We start from the raw sequence: 24,089 nt of genomic DNA, 5'->3' as shown, positions 1-24,089 counted from the left end.
AAAGGCCTATGGTTTCAGAGATGTGAATTTTAAGGCCTGCTATGATGAATGTGGTACCGTAAGGCCAAGATTAATGTATGTGCCTTCACAAGCTCCCTTAGGAAAGCCTGCGGCGCTCTCACTGACAGCAGTGTTGCTGCCTTTGAGCTGAGGCAAGTTGAGGCTGAACTTACAGAAAAAAAAGTTATCTGCATGATGATGAACATTTCAGAGCTTAGAGAAGGGTGGACTTAGGAGCTGGTCTCCTGTATTACTGGCAGAGCTATCCAGCTTTTCTCTAGCCAATAGCTGTGGGGAGGAAAGGTTAATTAATCCCATGACTCAAGTTAACACTCTCTGTATTTTAGAATTTCCCACCAAACTCTTGACAATTGCAATCCTGTGCCTGCCTTTGCTTTGTGTGTATAGAAAAAGGGGGGGAAAGTGTGGGTGGCAAGGAAGTGGGACTGTTCTGTGGTTGAAAGCCCTAAGGGACAATATTGCAAACATATGAGTCACGATTATTACTATTTTTTTAACTCTTACTTAACGCTGGTGCTAGTTCCTCAATCATACACTATCTTTATTTAAAATAACTTCATTCTGCTCTGATTTTATATCTGATTTTAATATTGGGTTACCTCAGAATCAATACAGAGCAGAAAGGAAAATGTGTACAGAGACAAATGTAAGTTACCACAGAGGAAAAAAAACAAAGCAATGAGGAATCATGTAACCACATGCAGTTTTCCTTTCCTATTCATGATATAAAATATAAACGACATTGGGTTAGCAGACAAAATAAACAGATTCTTCAAAGCAAGCTGGCAGAAAACATAGGCACATCTGTACAAATGCAAAACAGTATTTAGGGATAACTAGTACTCGAGAGGTTAAGTCTTGAAATCATTCAAGGAAGAAAAGTTCTGTCTCTTGCAAACGTAACATGCTGAATCTTTAGTACAACTGCAGAACATGAACAAACACAAAGCAACAAATACAGGCTGCCAGAATCAATAAAAAGTGTGCAACTAAAATAGCCTTATTCTCAACCAGAATGATAAATGCAGCCTTGTAGAAAAAGCATCCCTGCTTCCAGGAAATATAAGCTACGGATCAGAGTCTTAAGATATAAACCATTCAATCAGCACGTTTGATATGTTGTCGTGCTCATAATAGCCTCTCTTGTTGGACTCTATCCATGCCCATCACACAGTAATAGGTGCTCTGCTTAATGCTGAGAGGTCTGTGATTGTACCTTTGACTGAGGCTGTATTTACATTCCGTTCTTTCCTAAAAAACACCCTCAGGAACAGCTCACACCAAGAAACAAACTTAGCGTATCTAACAGTATCCTTTGTCTGGCTCACAATTAAAATGCTACTCTGCTGCGAAAGCCCAAGAAAGCAGTTCCAGAAAGAAGGAAAAATCGTCTTCAGTGCTACATTTGTATCATTCCCACCCTTATACCAGGATCTTACTTCTCACAATTCCAAAGGCAGGATATGCATTACACTGAGATGGGAGAATAGAATAAAGAGAAAGCCAGCTTTTGCCCCGGCTCTGACATACATCAGCCAAAATGAAATAACTGATCTCAGAATCTGAGTTGCATAGAACCTTGACTCTCTCAGGTGGTTTTAGCCATTTGAAAACTCAGGTGGTTCTTTTCTTGGAACAGCACATTAAACCTGCCAAACCTAGAACCTTGTTCTAATTTACTCTTCCTTATATTCTAGTTGTTTCTTTTCTATATGAGACTACCTACTTCATTTTTCATTGGAGAGATTTCACATACCTTTGATCCATCTCCTTCTGAATGTCTTTGTTTAGTTCATCGACTTTTTGCTGAAGTTTCTTTCTTCTTTGCTCAGGTGGGAGATGGCTGAAGTCTTCTGGCCCTGCTCCCTGCACAGAGTGGAATGGAGGAGGGGAAATCAGGAAAAATAAAAATAAAGTCAGAGCCTGAAAGAATCCTTCAGGACTGCATTTTGAAAACAGCTCACAAAAATCTGTGCAAAATCACAATGGTCTGAAGCATTGTTATCATTCATACTGAGATTTACCACTCCCTGAATGGTTAGGAATCTGGACGGCTCAGAAATAATCCCAAGACCACATTCTGCTTCTATACCGCATGATCACCAACTAAAGAATTCCAGAATTCAACAGCAAAGCTGAGAAACTACATTTATCCATAGTTACCAGATTTTATTTAAAAGAGTTCCATTCTCATGGAAAGCTAATCTTTCCTGCCTTCCTCTACTCTGCTACAGACAACATCCCCATAAAAGCAGTTGCTAGCTTTTACTCCTGTATCACAGTTGCACTTCTCAAGTACACTACTAACTGCTGGCTTGCTCTGCACAGCCCGAGTGTTGGTCCAACACAGCTAAGGTATGTCAAGGCCCTCCTGAACACACCAAGCTAACAAAAGTAATTCCTCCGGGATTCTGTAATTTAAAAACATGCTGCTTACTTTCCAGGATCCACACTCCATGTCAAAGCCTCTTATTTTTTCCTCTCATTTGTACTAGCATTAAAAAAATCAGAAATTATATAAATCAATCTGAAATCATAACCAAAGAAAAAAAACCTCTGAAGACCACAGTGGTTACCTTTGAAATGCTACTTGAAATTGATTCTGCTCAAAAGCCCCTTTTCTGCCATCAAACTGCTATGGCTCTTCTTGATTGCGTCAATTTGATACAGAAGACTGATGACACATAAAATACAACCATACTATTTTCTTCAAAGTACCACCTATTTTTGTCTTGCAAGAAGGCAAGGATAGTTCAGGTGAGCTATACTGAACACACATCAATATGAATCAGTTGCACCATAAGGGAATGAGGTACTTGTACATAATCTTAAATTTGTACAGGTTTTTCTTGCTTTGATTTCAGCTCATTAAATGTCCCATTTCTAAGGGGGAATACTGGCCTATGGGAAAAAGAAGGGTAAAACCCACGAAGCTGAGAAACCAAATTCAATGGACCATCAGCTTATTGAATCTTGTGAGCAGAGCTATGACATTAATCTTAATAAAATGCCAAATCTCTCTCTCAGAGGAGTGTGATTTAGTGGACGCACTGCCACAAAAGTTGCCCATTAGACCCTTTCAACTCTGTACTGAATGTGCTCCGAGATACCGTGGGCCTTCTGCCACTGCAGAACTAGCTGTTTAGAAAGAAAATGTGTGGGTGTCAGAGGGATGGAGGACAACTACAGACAGATCATCTTCTCCTCTGGTCAAGAGATTTCAAAATGCCAGAACAGGTCTCATGAAATTGCTGCCATATCGATTTTCAGTAGAAGATGGCATATGTGTCTAGCTAAGCCTGGATCATTTGTGTAATAATACATTTAAAGCTCCATTCATGAGACAACAAGAAAGCAAATTTAAGACAAATGAAAGAAACTACTAAGGAAGTTACACGAATTCTGAAACTTTAACCACATGAAGTCCAAGCAGTGCTTACATTAGTTGCGCATAGTACAGGAGAGATCTGTTTTAATTCATTATTTAATGATAACATTTCACTTGATAGTAATTCCCACATCACATTAAACACAAGAGGGATTGAATACATTTTACAGATAATCTATGCACTAAAGCTGATATATCTTTTTAAGGCAAAACAGCTCGAAGTAGCTTTAAATAAATAAGCAGTTACAAGAAAGACTGTAACATTCTTCTCAACTCTAAGCAGAAGGACAGATATGCTTAAGAATACGCCCAGTTATACAGTAACGAAATGCAATAGATGTAGTCAAACAAAATTTGAAAAGCATCTGCTTTTTGATTCTTCAGCTTCATTCAAAAGCTCTACGCTGGATTAAATTCAGTATCTTTGTTCACAATGCTTCAGACCAAAGCATTAGTGTTGCACAGAAATGCATGCCTGAGACTAGGAGGTGATCTCACTCAGGACTTTATTCCATGCTCAGTAATTTGCCATCATAACAGAAGCTACACAGTTCCTCCTCCAAAAGGAAGAGTCAAGGACCAATTTTTGCACATGCTGGGCACACTTCATGCTCTCAAGCAAAAGCACATCTGGCCTATCTCTCAAGTAGTGAACACTGCCTAAATTTTTAGAAATGCTTCAACAGTGAGGTGGGGGTGAAATCTGTGCTATTTTTGATATACTATATGATAGGACCAGCAGAGCCAGTGCTCACTAGATTTCCTTGATAAAGACACTGGGATTTAGGATGCAAATTGTCCTGAGATGAAGGACTGAAAAAAGAGGCAGTTATAACCAGTTGCTGTGCTGAAGCTACATATGGGGAGAGAACAAAGTTTAATCAGCCCCAGTTTTGCCTCCTGTCCAGCTAGGATGTGAGAGGAAGTTACAAACAAGCTGATTTCCTCTGCCTGGGGTACATATGGGCCTCAGCTCTCTCTGCACATCTTTACGATTTGTGCAATTCTTGGGGAGAGGCCAGGTCAGCCATTTATTTCAGGAGGATTTATTCTTACATACAGAGGCTTAGCTCAGCTACACAACACACTACCACTGTGACCAGGAAAACAACAGAAATCTCTGGTATAAATGTGCTGGAGTATCAGGACAGTGGCTTGGAACAAGGAACAAGGTTTGCAAGTAAGCCAGACACTTCCATCATTCCTCTGACCTACCACAGGTCTTCAGTGAGAAGTAACATTGCTAATGGAACCCAAGCAAGTCACTGTGTTGACAAGAGCAGCCGCACGACCTGAAACCTCCAGAGCTACATGGTCTATGCACTTCCTACAAATAAGATGCTATGAACAAAACAGGTCCACAGTGACACATCCAAGAACAGCACAAGTAGGGGAAAGAGCACCTAAAGGCACTAAGCGGTGAAGAAGAAGAAAATTTGCAAGCAAATGCAGTTAAGGCACTACTGCAGATCTTCTGAAGCACTCCAAAACTGCAATCAGTCATGTGCAGCTCTTGCATGCTTGCCTGAAGTGGGTCTGCAAACCAGTCACGTTCTCCTTGTGACTGGACTCTCAAAGGGCAAAGGAATTTAGACAAGCTGTCAGGAACCTATCAAGGTGTGGAGTATCTCAAGTAATACAGTACCTTGTGTATTACGCTCAGCACATAATTTGCTTTCTCAAATATGTTCACCCCTTCTCTTTCCAACTCAGTACACATATCATCTTACCGTATTTCAAGAAACCTTCCCAGCTGCATCCAAGATAGAATTTAGGATTCATATATATATGTGTATCTTTCCATTTGTGAATTCAAGTCAGACTGAGTTAACCTTGTTGGTTATGGTTTACAGAATTTAATTAATACCATTATTAGTTATTCTGCAAGGACTACACAGGGCTATAAAATGTAGCTGGTAATTATGCAGATTTCCAGTAATATCTGGACACAGAAAGCAAATTTTGCAGCTCTGTTACACAAAAAAGGCAAACATTTCTCTCTGGAAAAGGTCCAGCAAGCACAGAGATTTTTTGTTGTTGTCGCTGTTTGAATGTTTTAATGTAGATTTACACAGTAGCAGAATTACTTGATACTATTTTTCTACATTTTCATAGCCCTAGATTATAAAAGTGGAAACTAAACTATTTATTGGAGTTAATTTTTAGCATCTTATTAGAAAGACTGAATTCTGATCACCTCTATTAGACTCCAGACCTGTGTATTCAGAGTTATCTGATAAATTTCAAAAAAAAGCAAACACAAAGAAGAAACAAATTTAACAGTTAATTTCAGCGTCATGTCATGTGTGGCACAGTGCACGTTAAAACACACACAGAAAATTGTGATTAAAACACAGGACAGGCATGCTGTAAATGTGCTTACCAGCTTGAGAGAAAGCTTCATGGAAAAATTGGAGAGATACAGGGTGGGGGGAGAAAGAGAAAAAACAACAGTGCATCAGTAGAAGAGGAACGTTTTCAGACTGATGTTACAATAAAATGACACAATCCCCTTGCTGTTGGAAGGCAAAATGGGTAACACTAACAGATCTGTGCAAAAGTTCACAAGGTGGGCCAGCGTTATCAGTCAGCTGCCGTTTCCTCACCAGAAACAGAAATGGAGAAGCATCGTATCTCTACACATGTGCTTTACCACTGCAGGTGAACATCTTGCCTGGATTGCCTTATTTAGAGAAGCTACAACAACAGTTACTTCTCTCATTACAGTAATATCTCTGAAGAGGGAAAAAATCAGGACTTGCAAATGTTGCAGGTCACTTCAGATCAAAAATGTGCTGAAATGCAGTCACAACCATCAGCAACTTTATGCAAGCGCTTAAGAGAAGGGGGGATAACAGCTAGCCAAAACTCAGTGAAGAGGTAAGGTATGGCATTTAGCCTCCAGCAGCAAAAAGCACAATGGGATCTCCTGAAATTCCCTAGCTCTCGAGCCTATGTCCAAAGGACATCCTTGAAACGCAAAAAAACCTGTTGATTGCGTACAGTGCTGTCCAGTCACACAGTCATTTCATGTTCTTGAACAATGCAAAAACAAATGCTCAGTCTCAGACATACTTTGGCTATACAGTCACAAAAGGTCAGGACCAAGAAGGAGGGAAACAAACAAACAAACCTATTCTCTTTACACCAGATTGATTCTATGACAGTGTGGTAAGACATTATCCAAGCTCCTTCTATGATACACATGATCTAATACTTCAAAAGTTACCACATTTCCTTGTACAGAGCCAAAACATTATCTTTTAGTTACTCTGGTAAAGTAAGGCTAAAAAATCAGTGTTTTTTTTAAAGAGCCTACAGAGTAGCATGTAGCAGCAGATGCCTCTGCCCTGCATCGTTTGCACACACAGCTCTCAGCAGCGCTGGGGGGCATCAGAAATTGTCAGGTGAACAAATGTGCCCAGCAGCTGACCACCAAAATTATCAAAGCCTCCTCCAGTGTTGCAAGACGTTACAACAGCTGCAATTCAGAAGGTTCTCCAAGAGACAGGGAGACTAACAGTGTTTTTCTCTTCTGTGTCAGGGAGCACAAGATAGCTGCTGGTCAAGACAAAGCCAGAATTAAAGCGAGAATCAAAATTACACCCAACCTTCTCCTCCAGCAGTCTGCACTGTGTCTGTCCTACCAGCTCTTTGGGGACAGTTGTGAGATGCTCCAACTATGCAAGAAACTTCTAAGTGCATATGTACACGTGCTCGGTATTAAAGCCAGTTGAAATGAACTTGGAAAACACCTCTCACTCCAGGCAATGGTCTGTACTGTCAGACTTCTGAACTTCTTTCCATTCCCAAGTTCTCTGCTGTTTTACTACCAACAGATCCTGGCTATGGTGCACTTAAACAGATACTCCATTTTTAGCAAAAACACAGTTCATTAGGATTGGATTTAAAATAAATAAAGGTGGCTCCACACCTATGATGTTTTTCACAGCATGATTTAAAGAAATACTCATTTTTCAAAAATAACGATTACCATTAGTTAACCAGAATTTGTACAGCAACACATGCCAACCATTTAAGGAAAATATATGGCTTTGAAATAAACAGTGAAATGCTTCATTTGAACTGATGCATTCAATGACAATGCAACAGTTAAACTTCCTTCTGAAGTTTAGTCCCTTAGGAAGTAAACACATGATATTAGTCACAGTGCAATGAAGAAATTCACTCTCTCAGCTGTGAGGCCATTAAAAAAAAAGGCAAACAAAACCAATTCATTTGAGAGAATAAACATACAGGAAGGAAAAAGAATGATCTAAAATGTGCTGCTGAGGAAATTCAGCATAGGCAGCTTTTGTTTGCATAATTGCTTTAGCACTCCTGTGAACTTTAGCATAGACATGACAAGCACAAACTGAGATCCTTGTACATATATACAGACAAGACTCATGGTGCAGAATAAATATTTACCTATGAAGCACTCTATAAAAGGCACAAATGTATGCTACATGCGCTAGTTGCTAAACACTACTTACTCTAAAGGAACTATACTACTGCAAAGAACCATCTGCATCAAGACTATTCTTTTACTGTAAATTCAGCAAATTTGAAAAGTATCATAGACACGGTATGCCGAATTCTTATGCTGTTAAGTATGACAAAACCAGAGAACTTATTAATAGCATTATCAAATAGTGCATCAGGGATTGTTATAATCAGTACAAATCACAAAGCAGATCATAGACTGGAAACAATGAAATGCTGAAATAAGTCATATTCAGTTTTCCATTTCTGCGATGTGTTGATAATTTTACATAGCAGCAATTCAGTTTCTATAAACAAATATAAGCAGACTGAAAATAAATCTGCATTAAACACTAAATAACTACTTTTGCCCATTCTGTTGGGTTTGCAAAACTAGAAACGTGCTCATAGCACCTGCGAGAACAGGGGCACTTTCCCCCCGAATGATCAAATAAGTTATATTTCTTCAAAACAAGCAAATCTGTTTCAAGCTGTAGACTTGTTTTAAATAAGTCTAGCTTAGTCTTGCAGGGAAAAAATGAAGAGGCTAAGAGCCACAAGCTTCAATAACACATGAGAGAGCATGAAAGCCAGCAAGTCCATGTGTTATTGGACAGTCACCGACACTAACCTCACTTACAGAAGAGAGGGTTGAAATAAATCACTGGACTTCCATACAACCAGGAGGGTAATTTTACTTCTTAGTGGTCCTGTAACAATCTCCCCATACTCTGCTTTATCCAGGTGTCAGATTTAGAGGTCATATATCTCGATTCCATGAACTATCATCATTACACAGAGTTCAGGGAAGTTTCCAAAAGCTCTAGGGAGTGCTCCACAACCACAGCACAGAATGTGTCACTGCATTGCTGTAAATCATGATGCTCAGGACTGCATTCATAAAATAATTCAGAATAAATGCATGGAACATGTTTGTAGTACTTACACTGAATTTCACAGGTCCAACTACCTTAATTGTGCCAATTTCAGCATTTCCAAGACAGAGACATATCTTTCCTGCATATAACAGTGAGCTGCAACTTGCATCCCACCAATTTTTCCTTTTATCTTTTACAAAGCACATTTCCACAGCGCACACTAATGGCATTGTAAGTGGGGTTAGCGACTGTGCAGCAACGGTATGGGCTGATCACACCATACGTGGACTTACAACATACTCCCTAGCCTCAATGGCACACGTGGGTGTCCCTAAAGTCCTCTTCATGAGTTCTTTGTGAATATACAAAGACTGTGTCTGCTGGTGAGTCAGCAAGAGAAAACACACATCTGTTACACTGGAATGAGCATCGTACCTCTGTTTACTGCTTCTACAGCAAAAGACAGCTTGGCATTTAAATAGCCTTTAAGTGCAAAGTGGAAGCTCCCTAGAAACTGGGTGAATATTAAGTGTTTAGCATTCCCATAAAAATCAGAAAATATCAGATTTTTAAATGGTAACTTAAACACACAAGGTCAAGAAACATCTCTCTCTGTACTAGAATAAACCAGTTTTAATGACCCCACCCGCCAAAAAATCCTGGCCTTGGCACAAATATATACACTTGTGCTAGAAAAACAAGTATTCCCGGGGCAGGGAATAGAGCAGGTACAAGAAGGGGTGGCTTGCCGTTTCTGCATGCTGACAGAACAAAGCACTGACCACTCAGGCAGACCAACAGTTAAGTGTCAAAGAGAGAAGACTGCACAGTGTGTCACAGAGGCAAAATGGGAAGGTAAGGGAAAACATTAACTGCTACAACAGAAATACAATTACATTTTAGTGAAGCCAACAACTTTCATTAAAAACGAAACCACAAAAGCTCCTCCACAAGCCTTACGTTCGAACCATCTGGAGGCTGGAACTTGGATAACAACTGTAATATCTCCGTCCCAGCTCCCAGACCCATCCTCTCTGCTTAATCACAACGCAGTCTCCAAAGTAAGAGAGAAGAGGAAAACCCCCACAGTGCAATGCAGAGTAATTCAAAGGTGTAAGTTCTACCCCTGGATTTTGTTAGTTCAGAAGTATTGCGCTTCAAATAAAGGTGCTGATGTTATTGCTGCTGTAGCAATAAAATAAAAGAACACAAAATTAGTTATCTACTAGCAGCATACCAATTTTTCTTCGTCCTCAAAATGGAATTGGAAAAAGCAGAGCAAGCATAAATGAAATTATGACTTATGTAAGTGGTTCCTCAGTTTTTGTACTCTTTTGGCTTCAAATCAACTCTGTCTCCTTAGGGAAGCTGAAATGTTATAATACTTTTATACTGCCTTTGTAAAGAGCTATTAGAAACAACACTAAAAAAACTGGGTTTTTTTTTGAAAAAAAAAAAAAACAACAAAAAACCAACCACAAAAAAAAACCCCAACCAACCAAAAACAACCCCCCCCAAGACTCCCCCCCCCCCCCCCCCCCCCCCCCAGTTCTGATCCATGATAAGTGCTGTAACACTTCTATGGTATTGTCTATAATGGACATTTCTGCTATTGAGGTTTGAAGAAAGAAGCTTTGAGGAAAACACAAAACTATGATTAGAAAACCATAGACACCGGCAAGAATTGGTACCCAATTTTTATTATTTTTTTTGAACAGACAAGGATTTCATATTGGCAGCAACCACTGATACCGGTATTGGTGCCTCTATATTCAACTTGCATCTGTTGTAAGTTCTTCAGGCATCTGCTTCAAGATTCATTGGATTTTTGATTTGGAAGCAAAATTAAAACCAGACTGGGCACAGGACATATCATTACTAATTATATAATTCATTTCAACAGTCACCAGTGATTTTTTTTTTACTTTAGTTTTGTAACTTTTCTTTTAAAATGTAACAGAAGATGCTAAGCAGAAATTTTATATAAGGAAATCATAAAACATACTGCCTCTCCAGACACGTTCTGCTCCCAAAGATTTCATGGAGGAATTGTATGGGAATCCATTCACTCATCATTTGTTTCAAGGATCAATTAAAATGTGCAGTTCTGCTGCTGGTATTTATCTTGTTAAGGTCTTGGTATCTACTGGACTTGTTCACATTGAGTTCCTTTTTCTTCACTTATTCCTTAATAAGTACAAAAAAGGAGTATGATCCAGTTTCCTCTGAAATAAACAAATTGTTACCCTGGCTTTGTAGGATTTAAGAGCTCAGTTTATCAACAAAGCCAGGAAGACCTCCTTGACAATTCAGTTGAATACCGTAAAAGAATACTCAAAATGCCTTGTGGTCACCTTTACTGCAAGATGTCTGGCTGGAGTAGAATTTTGCCTGTGAACAAAACCAGCAGTGCTGAGACAATACTCAGAGCAAATAAAATTACTCTGTGTCCAAAGCCAAGGACGCATTACACTGTGCTGTCCTGCTGGCTCCCTGCATGACCTTTCCAAAAGTTGCTTCACTAATGTACTTCTGTACAGATCAAATGTTCTTCTGTCAATGCGGTCTCCCTCTATAGCCTCCTGACTTCTTTAGTAACATCACAATTTGTTATTTGTAACATTACCGCTCATGCTCCTGAGCAAAATTCAGATGCTTTTGGATTTGACAGGGTGGATGGAAAAGAAATGATAAAAGGAAATCTTATAGAACGTAATATGGTAAAAGCAGAATTAACAGTATTGTCTAGCTATACTGAATATAAAGGGGGCCATATCGACCACATCAGCTGAAACAAATCCCAACCACTCATTTTTCTTCTGATAAATGAACAGGACTTGGGGGTGGTTCTTGATTTTTTTTTTTGCCTGGTTAGAATTCCTTTATTACTGAAGGTCATATGGCTTTTTCATGATCTTCTAGTCTGACCATTTGTATAACAAAAATCACATTTCATAGGTCCTTGGTGAACTTGACAAGTTTCCAAATCAGACTGAGCAAGCTGCCTGAACTTTGCAGCCTCTCCTACTCCAGATCTGTAGATGAACCAAGTGGCCTGAATTTGCCCCTCTGGAAAAAGAGACAATGATCTGAACACTGGCCTCCAACTCCACAGGTTGAATCAGGCAGGAAAAGTATTTACATACAAACATCCTAGTGACTAACAAGGGAAGGAAACAAAAAGAAAGAACATAGTGAGAGGATTAAACGAAGATGTAGCAATAGCCTTTCCTTGCACATTTTCAATGAATGTGTCGGCAGAAATTAGAGGGATGCCACAGAAGACTACAGGAAACTGTTCTCATTATTTCACCTTTCACACAAACCACTTAAACCCAGTATGGTACCCAGAATTTGTAAGACTCACTTGGACTTCTCAGATAGTTAATAAATAAAACAATGGCCTTCCTTCAAGAAATATTAAAAGCAATTAGTTATAATTGCTTATATGGCCAAATACTACATAAGAATTTGTACATTTGAAATACAAACTTGTGAAGTGCCCATGGAACTACAAGCTAGTATTTTAAACCAAGTCAGAAATGTTCAGCACTATCTTCAACCATCTGTTCCATGAATGGCACTACTGAAGCACTAGATTGCAACACAAACCCCAACCCCCAGCAGTGCCTTACTCCCCAGTGTCTCAGCGCTACCCCAATATGAAGACGACTGCTGGATGCCTGCCTGCCATAGCAGGTGTTGCCAAGGCAGCCACTGCCTAGCACGTCCTCCAGGTCTGCTGCTGCAGAAGCAGAACTAAAAGACTGTCTTCCCCCATAAAAGCCACTGTGAAAAGATGCTCAGAGTCAAACTGCAACTGAGGGAAAGCACATTTAACAGAACCTGCCTTTGGACAACTTAGAAACTTCCCGCTTCCCCCGGGAAAAGCACCAAAATTGTGAGGCTTTTGTGTTCTGAATGTACCATTAAATGGCAATTCGCTAGCAAAGAACTGAAACCCACTCTCTATAAAACATAAAACATCTTTTTATTTTTTTTTTAAACGTACTGTCTGTAACCACATGAGACAAAAACACTGTTTGCAACAACATCATTCTCAGTTCTTTGTGACTAACCACTGAAGTTCCACACTGAAATAATTCATACTTTTATACAACTCTAGCCCTCAGTCCTAAATGTCAATGCAGTCCCCAGAGACAGATTTGGGCTCTTTAAAGTAGTCACTTCCTTGCTATTAGTCTGCTCCAAAAAAATGTTTTAAAATACAGAACACTTGTGTCTCCTTCCTTTAATTTTTATAGGAAGAAACAATTCTAAGGACCTTACCTTAGGAGCCAAAGCCATGCTATGCCAGCTATTTTTCAGCACAACTCAGCCACGTGTAAGCTTCTGGGAAGATAAAGTCTTCCTTTTCTTTGAAAACCAGAAAATTTTATCTCAGGGACCTGTCATTTTACTTACTGCATATGAAGTCCACCAATGAGAGTACTGAATTCAACACAAACACTTCAACATCAATTTACCCATATAGCCACAGCTGCTGTCAGCAGCAGGAACAGAACAACTGACCTAGGAAAATTCAGGCCATGTTTCCTACTCTATCAGCAGTGAAGGAGATGGGGACAATCAACTTCTAACAGCGGTGATGTGTCACAGAATGTTGATCCAGTTTGATCTCAACCCAGGTGAATCCCCAAGGGTCAGCCACAGAGGCTTTCAACTTCTTTGCACCGTACAATACATAAACTAGCACCTAACACACTGCTCTTCAGCTGCTGGCAGGGGAAAACCCAAACCCTAATCCCTCAGAACCTCTCATCTAGGTTGTGGAATTTGCATACTAGACTGATAAAGCCTTTGCACACAGAATATAATTTTAAACTGTGTGCATCAGAGCACTGGGAAGTGAAAGTATGCACAGAAACCAACGAAGTCTGTGGACTTAGTGGGAAATGCCCAGAAAAAGAGATCCTGGCTTACAATTCTACATGCTAATGCATGTAGGGAAGGCTGTTTAGTAACCTCTCATTTAATATCTTTCCTCCATAGTTTGCAAGAATGGCAGCTATTACTGGCTATTACAAGTAGTTTTTCAACTTGGTATTTTTGCAAAAATATTTCATTGACATATAGGGTGTCATGAGTAAAACCTGTGGAGAAAACCATTTAAAACAAATGAGAAAAAGTTAAAAGAGCATGGTAGGATTTTAATTTTTCTGTGGGCACTTTAAAAGTTCTTTAACCCACATCATCTGTTCAAGGAGGCCCAAAGGCAGATGCAGTAAACTTGTTGGGAAGCAGGATTCTTAGACTGTCTATAGGAGTCAAATCAATCCTTCTTATCTTACTGAAACTTCATGCTACAGGATGCAATTAAGGTCCTGGAGAAGTGTCAGCCCCAAATACTTAGAGCAAATTGTAATCAAGGTAGCTGCAGGGAACATTAAATTAAGGGCCCCCTCCAGTCTCCACCCACATGGCAGCCCTGATTGAAAGCACACCTACCATTGAAACAACTTTGTTACCACCTAGAATCAAGTTAATCTTTCACATCTCACCTGTTTTCTTAAGACCCAGAGCTTAGCAAGAACAAAGCAAGCTACCATTGCAGCACTTCAAGCACAACCTGAGGCCAAGCGTCTGGAACAGCAGCTGAACACAGAAGCATACTTGGCCATAAAATACAGGGAAGTCATCTTCCCACTACAACAGCAAGAGGTGTCAGATCATCTCAGGGCAATGCCTGAACTTGCACCAACTGAAATCAGATTTATTTTCTAGAATCCCTCCTAACTTACTCTCTTCCTCCTGACACAGACATCGAGCTGAATCCACTGTGCGGAGAGGAAAACTTCTCACATTAAGGTGACAACACACAGCATCAGGATCAGAGTAAACCTCTGAATAGTGCTCCTGCAAACCTGCTCTGCCACAGACATACAGAGGGCTACTAAATTAATTACTTCTCTGTATTACTTAATTTCAGCCTCTCCTTCCATACTTTGGACAATCCCTCCTCCCCCAAAATGGGTAACTTCCATCAGCAACTTTTGTGGTTTCATTGTTGGGTTTTTGACTACAAATGGCTTTATAGGTTGGGATTCCTTGGATTTGTCTGCATGTTATGATAAAACACAATGGATTCATTCACAAAAACAAAACAAGTTTTTACGTAACAGAACGTGCAATAAAAGCGCAAGAAAGAAAGAAAAGAGAAAGAAAGAGAGAGAGAGGTATCCAGAGGAGAACTTACCCCGCGCTTTAGGCTCCTGAAGCAGTGGATTTTGGGTTTGGAGGTCATGAACTCGTTGAAGCGATGGGAGAGGGGTTCCTTTTGCTGCTTGGGAGACTGGGGGCCGTTGGGAACAGCAGAGGGTGAGGCAGAGGCAGGGGGAGGAGGAGGGGGCTGATGAGGGGATGTTAAAAGGGACATAAGCTACGTATAAGAGATGGAGAAGTGACAGAATAAAAACCAAAATAAAAAGATAAAACACAAAACAAAAATAAGCATCAAAACCAATATTTGAAATCCAGAGAAAAAAAACCCAATTAAACAATTAAATATTAAAAGCTATGGTTCAAAAGAGGAGAGAAAGGGGTATTTAAGAGTTGTGTTAAATGAAGAGTGTAATAAATGGAAGTTTTAGTAAGTGAAGCAACAGAAGAGTAACACAAAAGTATTTTGACAGGAAGCTCATGCAGACTCTTCCATGCAGTGCTATCCCCATAAATTGCCCTGTTCTGCCCTGTGGACAGCTCTGAATAATGCATATGGATACAGCTTTCAAATACCTGAATTTAAATGGATCAGATAAGGAAGGTACCTTAGTGCCCAGTAGCGTTTCTATTATCTGGAAAACAACAAACCACATTCCTTCCTGCTTTCAAATCATACCTTAGTAATGAGCATCACACTTTCACTTTTACAAATTATTCTATAAATTTGCTCAGGAATTAGTCCTGGGTTTTGTTTCTGGCTACACTGATGTAAGCACCAGAGAGCTGAGTTCTCTCTTATACTAGCACAACAGGATTGACCCATTTTGAAGAGGTAGTTTTTTTGACACTAATTAGGAGAAGTGGCTTGGTAAGGGTCAGAGCAAGGGTGAGATCAAAACAACGAAGCTTCTCTGCGCTTCCATCAGTGTTAGCAAAAACCGATTCAGTCCAGTCACCCTGACACATTCTAGTAACCCCAGATAAATACTGCCATGCATTATGGTGTAAAACATGACAGTGAAATGAAAAAGGTTTAATGGATACATAAGTTAATATAGTCTTTTAAAAAGTCAACTGCTCAGTTAGTTATGCTCCATTAGTTGTGCTTAAGAACGAACCACAGCAATTCCTTGTTGCCAGCCACCCGAATTCTGAACCCAGTGCACAGGCTGAAAAACTAATGCAAATGAAAAGCTATGGAGAGTTCTAGGAGAGTCAAAACAGTAATGCCACATTAAAGCTTCCCAGAAGTAACAATGTTAGTTCGCACACATGGCACTAAGTAAGTGGTATACAATTCCTTCTCTGAGTTAGGAGCAGAAATGGACCATGGCAGAGACGTGACAACTAAAGTTAAATTAATATAAAAACGGCAACATAATTAAAGAAATTATACAAGAAAAAAAATTAAAGATATAAAGAAACTTACGCAACCAAAGACTGCAACAAGACACCATATTAAGACATCTATTATTAACTTTCTAAATCTAAAATTATTTTTTAAAAATTGTAACTGCCAGGATTACTAGACAAGAAAAGTTATTGACTATGCACATACTAGCACCAAGCTCAAGTTTGCAAGTCAGTACCTTATTTTTCTTGATGAATGGCCATAACTTGCCCTTGGATTTGCCACCAAATTTCAGCTCAGACTTCCCATCCCCTCTGGAGTTAGAAAGGCTGGATTCTGAGACAGTCCGCTTCATTGGCTGTGTGAAATCCTCAAAGTCGATATCTCCTGGAGGCTCAAATCCTGATTTAAAGGCTTCTATTACCAGCTGCGAATCCTGGGATGGGACAGATCCAGTAAAAAGTAAACACCTCAGGTGAGGGCTGCCATCAAGTTGGTGGCATAGAAAAACAGTACAAGGACAAGAAAGTTTGTCTGTGTGGGAATCAACTCTTACAGTGACCACTCTTATTTCTGGGAACGAACAGCCTTCCAGACCTCAGGACCAATACAAGTCTTTCCACCTCCTGCTCCAAGATCAGAGCACTTTTCTTGGACCTATTTCTGCTACCATGATGTGCTTTAAGAAAAAAACAAACCAACCAACCCAAACACCTAGGCACAGCATCGTGTCCTACTGTAACAAAGCACTCCATTGTGTAAAGTTAAATACTACCAGATATTGAAGCCATAAATGCAGTTCAGAACACACCACTTCACACATAAGAAAAGTTTGCAACCTATGTCAGTCAGAATGTATTACAACTGGGAGCATAAATGGCTTCAATCCATTTCCTAATAATTTCTAAATAAACAATCAATCTATGGAAATAAAGCAGGTGAGCTTTAGTCTCAAACAGTCCATTATTCCTGTTAAGAAACTCCAGTTCATTCTGCAAAGGTATCACTGAGTGCAGTCATTACTCAAAACACCAACAGACAAAAAGCAGAGGACTACGGCCTATTTAGGAAAATAAAAAATACGTAACTATCATTAAAGCATAGGTCATTGTAGTTAACTAAAGATGGTGCTTAGGAAGACTAAACTCAGGTGTCCTCACTCCAATTTGCCACTGAGCTGTACCACCCCTGAATCTGACCACAGCCTAGCAATGTTTCACTTCTCTTTGTTTCATCTCCAACACAAAAAAAAAAATAAAAATAGCCATCTTTTAAATATCTTTTAAAGGCTCTTTCATGTCTATTGGTAAAAATGAGTAAGAGCTCATTATTTTTAACTTTACTGACTAGAAAAGCAATCACACTTCAGTAACTGAACAGATAACTTAAGTGACTCATAACGAAGATCTAAGGTATAGAATGGCTGGGCATGCAGCTATAAGCAAACAAGTGGAAAAATCCCAATACATACTCCTATATAAAGGAGCTCAAGTGATCATACTGCCACAAGCTGACACGTTGGTGCTTGTGAACTCTGCTACAGTAAATCGCAGAAGCTTATCTTACGAGCTTTACTTAACTGAGCAGTCCAAGGTCATGCAAGTAGCCCAACACCTTGGTGCAGGCAGTAGCTGGGAACTCCTCACACTGTCATTGAAGCCACATTCCCTTGTGGCACTACTAGGAGTGCTAGATGCAAATCAGCCACACACTGGCTGTATATTGCGTACAATGGTTTCGCTCTCTTCATCCCCCCTCTTTTTTTTTGACAGAGGGAAAAGGAAAAATAAATAAAAGCAAGAACAATATGTAGCATTTTTCCTAGTCAGGTCTACAAACAATTAATTATACATAAGCTCAAATTCATACCTCAGCTTGCCAATTACATTTAAATCTAATGAACTCAAAAAAATATTTTAACGCACTTCTTCTACTTGACTTCTTGTGAAGAGAGCTTTTTATTTCATACTGTTCTGACTGTTTTCTTCTAAGATCATTAGAGAAACTGTGCCACAGCACACAAATACCTCACTAGCCTTCGAACTTGTTGCTTTGAAGGCATTTCAAAGATTCTGCTTCTGTCCATATGTAAAACACTATTCATGATAAATCTATTGGGATATAAACATATCCAAAGGCCAGCCTCAACAGAGTAAACCAAAGATATAGGAAAAGCTTTGCAAAAGTCTTCAAGGGATTGCGAAGAAAGCTAGGATTCAGGATCCTCAACCTATCAGGGTGCACTGCGAAATTCCTACACAGCTTTTAGGGACGTAGACCAACATGTCCCATTTTCTTGTCCTAGTTGACAATAAAACTTTCTGAGATGTAAATATTTTAAAATATTTTTAGTAATAGTTACGAAAGATGAAGAGGGAAGAGAGCAGAGACTATAAACCAGGGGTCCTCAAACTATGGCCCGCGGGCAGGATACGGCCCCCCAGGGTCCTCAATCCGGCCCCCCGTATTTACAGACCCCCCCGCCGGGGGTTGGGGGGCGGGGAAACCAAGCAGCTGCAGATGACTGCCTGCCACTTCATCCACGCTGGCCCTGTGGTTAAAAAGTCTGAGGACCCCTGCTATAAACCATACACAGGGTTATATTAAATACTCTATTAGTATTTTATCCTATGCATGGAGCTTTTCATTTTTTCCTCTTAATTTTAGTGTTCCTTCCATTTAGTCAAAACTCCTTCCACTACAACAGAGCTAAAAATAACTAGCATGCTCCATATATCACAGAGATAATGTCATAACAGGAACTCCAAAGTCCATAATAAATTAATTTTATCTGCTGCTACAGTCTTCTGAAGCAAGTTCTGTATAGGTTCACCTAGCAGTCACTACAGCTTACCCTTGCAACATAAGCTCTGTGTTGTCCGAGTTCTTAGAAAAAGGACATGAAAAATAAGCAAATTTATAATTGCACTAGAAACGCAGGACTAACCAGTATTCCCAGCTGAATCCAGACAATTCCTATAGCTATTAGCAGGAATTGTATACACTTCAGTGAGGGCATAAAGCAATCTTATTTACACAGTTTCAAATGTAGTAACTAAACCTGAAAGACTGGACATTTTGCAAGTGGGCCTGAGGCAGAACTTTGTAATATTTAAGCTGCACAGAATACAGGAAGTATCATCTGTCCCATATGTCGTTCTGGTTCTTAAGACTATCCAATGAAATAGGGGCCCTGGAAGAAAAGCTATCTTCCAGAATCCTGCTAACATCCACAGAGGGAAGGAACACAGAGCTGGCCACAGAAAGGAAGCCTGTTAGTACCCCACACTTCCATAGTTTCAAAGTCTCTATAGAAAGACTCCTTCTTTACTACTGTACTATACAATTCTGATGCAAGAAACCATAGAGGTTCAGAAACAATAGGAACCCCACCTTCATAGACCAATGTTCCTAACAAACCTACCCAAAGCTGAAAACTGATTATCAAAAAGCTCCAAGATACCTACCTGAAGTGCAAAGTTGTACTGCTTTTATTTTGTTTCTTCATGTTAAACTGTAATGTCTTAGCATCAGCTAGCACTATTCTACTGACAGCAAAAGAAGCTGCAGAAATTGCAGGTTCTTACATCCTTTCAGCTAGAGTTGACACAGTTTGGTATACAAGGTAAATTACTAGAATTGGTGTTTTCCCTAACCACACCACCTACGTCACCCCACCTCCCCTCTGATCAATATTTCTGTATCAGTTGTAGTTGTTCCATTTAAAGCTCTGGTTTCTGAACTGAAGTTACTGTACAAAGAGCAGAGCTTTCACTTAACCCCTCCCCTTCTTCAGTAACTCTGTATGTGATAGCTGGGTAGAAAAAAGTGAAAATAAATCCAAAGGATACCAAGAACTAAATAAAAACTCCAAATGCATCACTGCCTTTTGTCAGTGTCATAGTGTCTGACCTTATGTATTTCAACTTTGGTGACACTGTAGTTTTGTTTATGATGACCAGATCCTGGAAATCTCCTCCCAGCTGGGAAACACATGCCTGTGTGGGCCTAGAGTTTCACACAAAGCTTTTCCTCCTCAGCAGGCTCTTGGTTTTGTTCACCATTGCACTAGTTATATTATCACCAGCTGTCCTTGCATTCAACTTCCCTGGAATCTTGACCTCATTTTCAAGGTCGACTACAACAAAGATCTAGTTGACATCCCTACTGAAAGTCTTTCAAACCTGAAAAACATTAGTAAAGGGAGACAACCTTCAATTTGAATCTTTCGAGGAAAAGGAGACACTCTCCTGATGGCAGCCTAAGAGTTCAAACGTACTACTTAGAACATTAAGGGCTGAGACAGAAAAGGTCTGCTGTAACACTCAGCATTAGTGGCAAAAGCAGGACATTTTCTGGAAATAGAGAAAATACAGCTTTTAAATTGCTAGTGTGTGTACCTATGGTCATCCTTACAAAGTGACAGGACCTGCATGGCAGGGTAGAACAAGCTTATCACTTTTATTAGACTCAAGAAAGTTAGAAACTACTGTTCCAGAGATGAAGAAAAAATCCTTGATGGTATTCCAGGAAAAAGAACTCTTTATGGACAAAACTTTTTTCCAGACAGAATATGCTAAATTCTTAGTAATTATTCAGATGTGACAAATCTGGTTAAATACACTGTTTTTTAGCATGGTGTTTATAGGAGATCCCTCAGTTACAAAAGCTCAAAGCCACCATTTTCTAATGTCATACCGGTGCACATGAGCCATTAATCTAATCTACCTGTGTGTGAGAGAAACTAACTTCAATATAAAATTCATGGTGATTCAAACACCTAACTTAAGTCTTGGGTGTGTTTTGCTAAGACCTCACTTGAAGCTTCAAGCATAGGCTTAGATATGAATCTCCCCAACACAATTTCACCACACAGCACCAAAAGCTGTACCTCAAGAAGGGTATGTTGTTCTAACATGGGAATCTGTGCCCCTGTTAAAGAAAATGTATTTTTAACTAAGAAATTTAATGTGCTGAAGCAGCTAAGTGGCAGAACCAGGCCTTGTCCCTAGCGTAGCCCTAATCCAAGGCTGGTTTAACACCCAGTCCAGTTAATCGGTGGCAGAACAGAGAAACAACAGATGATCAATTTGTGGACACAGGTGCTCTCAGAAACACAGGTGTTTTTAGAGAAATTGGTGTATGTGAATAGGAATTGCTTGTTCAAAGACTAACTGTGCTTGAAAGAGCGTGTGAGTTAAAGCAGGCAGAAAGAAGATCATGATCCCAGGAGGAGCTTGGAACTGAGGCAGGGACTGGAACCAAACAGATGAATCACCTGGGACAATCAGGTGATGGATTTTCAGAACTGACAATACCAAAGGAAACTTTAAAAAAACTTTAGACATTAACTAATGATTTGATAAGTGTATATAAGCTGTGCTGTATCCCTTGGTTCTCTGCCATTCACTGAGGTGGTGGCAGAACTCTGAGTTGTGATTAAAGCAAACCTAGTGGTACCCACGTCTGTGTAAATTTTTCCTTTAACACCCTACTCTGCCTTCTCTCGCCCTGAAGGAGTAATCTTCAGATTCCTTGGTTTCTTACGCTTCTCTCTGTGAGAGCAATTGCTGAGCAGAAAGTAGTGGATTCTTTTAAAAACTTTAGCCTCAGGCTTACGCTGCCAATTAATGGCAGACTCTGGGCATTGAATAGCTCAGAAAATATTTCAATGAAAAAGTTGTATGGGAAATTCAAACAGCCAGCAATACACACGCTGCTTGTATTTGAAGCACTAATGTGATCCACGAGAAGGACTGAAAGAGCAAGCAGAGACTTAATTTACAAAGGAAGCAGATCATTCTGAAAACAAAATAGAACACATTTGCCCTTGTGGTAATTGTACATCAGGAAGTTCAATCAAACCCTTTATCAGCCTTTTTATCAGGAAGACATGTTTTTACTCCAACAACGATGTTCACAAATCAAGATTTGGAAGAGCTTATTTACAAATTGCTAGCAAACCTCAAATAGCAAAGAAAGATAGGAATTTTGCCATTTGTTTGCAATAATTTTTGTAGCAAACACTTTCAACACTTCCATTGTAGTTATTTTTATAAGAATGAAGACATTTCTTCAACATTCCGTTTTCTGACACTTAGACATAGAACTCCCATCTGAATAAGAATTGGTGATTATTAGGTATCTGGAATTATGTCCACCACCTTCCTTACTCTATGCAGAAGCCTATTCTTCGATTACAGTATTTCAAAACAGTAATGATCCTAGTAAAAGGATAGAATATTTGAAAAAGAGACAGAGAGAAAGAAAAAGTAGAGACATTTCTGCATGTTAAGTAGATTTGGGAAATAATCTGAGCACATCCTGCCTCAGACAAAGTAGCTTGGGACAAGCAGCTATATTTTGGTTTAGTTCTATGACTATAAAGCTCTTGTGCTGCAGCCTGAACAGCCCAGGATTTAAGTTCTCCGTATGTAAGTGATCAATACTAAAGATGACAATCAACAATCCAAACAATGCAACACTTACATTCTTGTGATCAATTGATTCCGCAGCTTTTGTTATTTCATCCAGACACTTTCCAATGATAGGGATCACTTGGCGGTCAACCTCTGCAAAAGTTTTCATGGATTCCCCTATCCTCACGATTCTTCTTTCCTCCATCTCTTGTATTTTCTAAAACATTACATTTCATTCAGCTCAAATACCAAGATTAACTTCAGTTTCAACCCATTTTCCTCCCCAGCACACATCAGCTTCTTTAAAATTTATGGTTTAAATATATTTTCAAGAACAAACTAGGGCAGCTGTTTTCATGAAAGCACTAAGGAATATTGCTCCCTCAAACATCCAAATATCATTCTAAAAGTAATTGAAAAATTCTCAGTAGTAGTAACAGATTAACTTTTTATGTTAAAAATGCTGATTTGTCAAAACCTCAGCTTTAGACTTCTGTAAGGATGGCTCCTAAGGCTTTTAAAAATAATTTCTACAATAGTAAATTCTTTCATTTTCAGCGCATGTTCTGAATGATCTTATTTGCATTCCACTTCAGAATCCAGGCAAACAAAAATCTTGATATCTCCCCCTTCTCCTTTTCCCTAGAAGGTAATTTTTGGTTTACAGGCAGTCCTATACATCATGTATTGTTCACACCAGGGCTTCTCAACACGTCCCCTGTTGCTCAATGGATTCAGCACCACCATCTCCAGCATCTATTCCATAAGCCTTTCATTAACAACAGAGGGAAACTTGATATGGCGTAACACTATTATGACAGATTATAACAGGATACAAAAGGACACAAACAGGAACAGCCTGTTTCACCTTAAACTGCAGGAATCTTATGGAATGTTGTCAACTTAACCCCCACTGCCTTGACTGATCCACAAGCAACATGAGTTCTTTACAAAACATCTCATTTCAACACCTAAAAGCACTAGAGCTTACTGGTGCCCTGGTAGTGAAAAGGATACATCTGCAGTAATTTAAGCATGCTCACCTACAAATCAGAGTGCTTACCAGATCTAACATTAAATATAAGTATCAGTTATTTCTCATCAGATAAGCATGTGGCATTTTCTCCCTTAAAAAGGTTGTACCACTTCTGATGATTATGACCCATTACAATGGAACAGGCATTTGGAACTTCTGGTCTACTACATTAACAATCTCTCTTGATTCAGTCAAGTGCAAACACAGATTTTCAGTCAGTATAAACCTGATGGCTTTTTTGTTCTTTCCCTACAGTCTTTCTTTAGGCACCCCAAGACATAATCAGCAAACTTGCTTAAACTCTTTGACATTCACTACTGCAGAATTA

At 39.4% G+C, this 24,089-nt stretch overlaps 1 protein-coding gene across 14 annotated transcripts in view; it reads right to left on the bottom strand.

Annotated features, from left to right (window-relative positions):
• The window catches only part of FNBP1 (formin binding protein 1), a 110,767-nt gene that overhangs the window by 11,829 nt on the left and 74,849 nt on the right, over positions 1-24,089 (bottom strand). For 3 of the 14 annotated variants that reach the window (XM_055796740.1, XM_027781807.2, XM_055796671.1), the window contains 6 exons: positions 22,796-22,942; positions 16,545-16,742; positions 14,990-15,172; positions 9,066-9,152; positions 5,793-5,807; positions 1,778-1,887 (listed from right to left, as the gene is read on the bottom strand). In XM_055796740.1, coding sequence (XP_055652715.1) covers positions 1,778-1,887; positions 5,793-5,807; positions 9,066-9,152; positions 14,990-15,172; positions 16,545-16,742; positions 22,796-22,942 — 740 coding nt within the window. The remainder of the gene's footprint in view (positions 1-1,777; positions 1,888-5,792; positions 5,808-9,065; positions 9,153-14,989; positions 15,173-16,544; positions 16,743-22,795; positions 22,943-24,089) is intronic. The other 11 variants (XM_055796737.1, XM_055796726.1, XM_055796729.1 and 8 more) reach the window with 6 other exon arrangements.

The sequence above is a fragment of the Falco peregrinus genome, chromosome 1 (assembly GCF_023634155.1).
Source record: "Falco peregrinus isolate bFalPer1 chromosome 1, bFalPer1.pri, whole genome shotgun sequence".
In the NCBI taxonomy this organism is placed as follows: Eukaryota; Metazoa; Chordata; class Aves; order Falconiformes; family Falconidae; genus Falco; species Falco peregrinus.
Note: the sequence above shows the minus strand (reverse complement) of the source record. Positions and strands in the feature narration are given on the sequence as shown.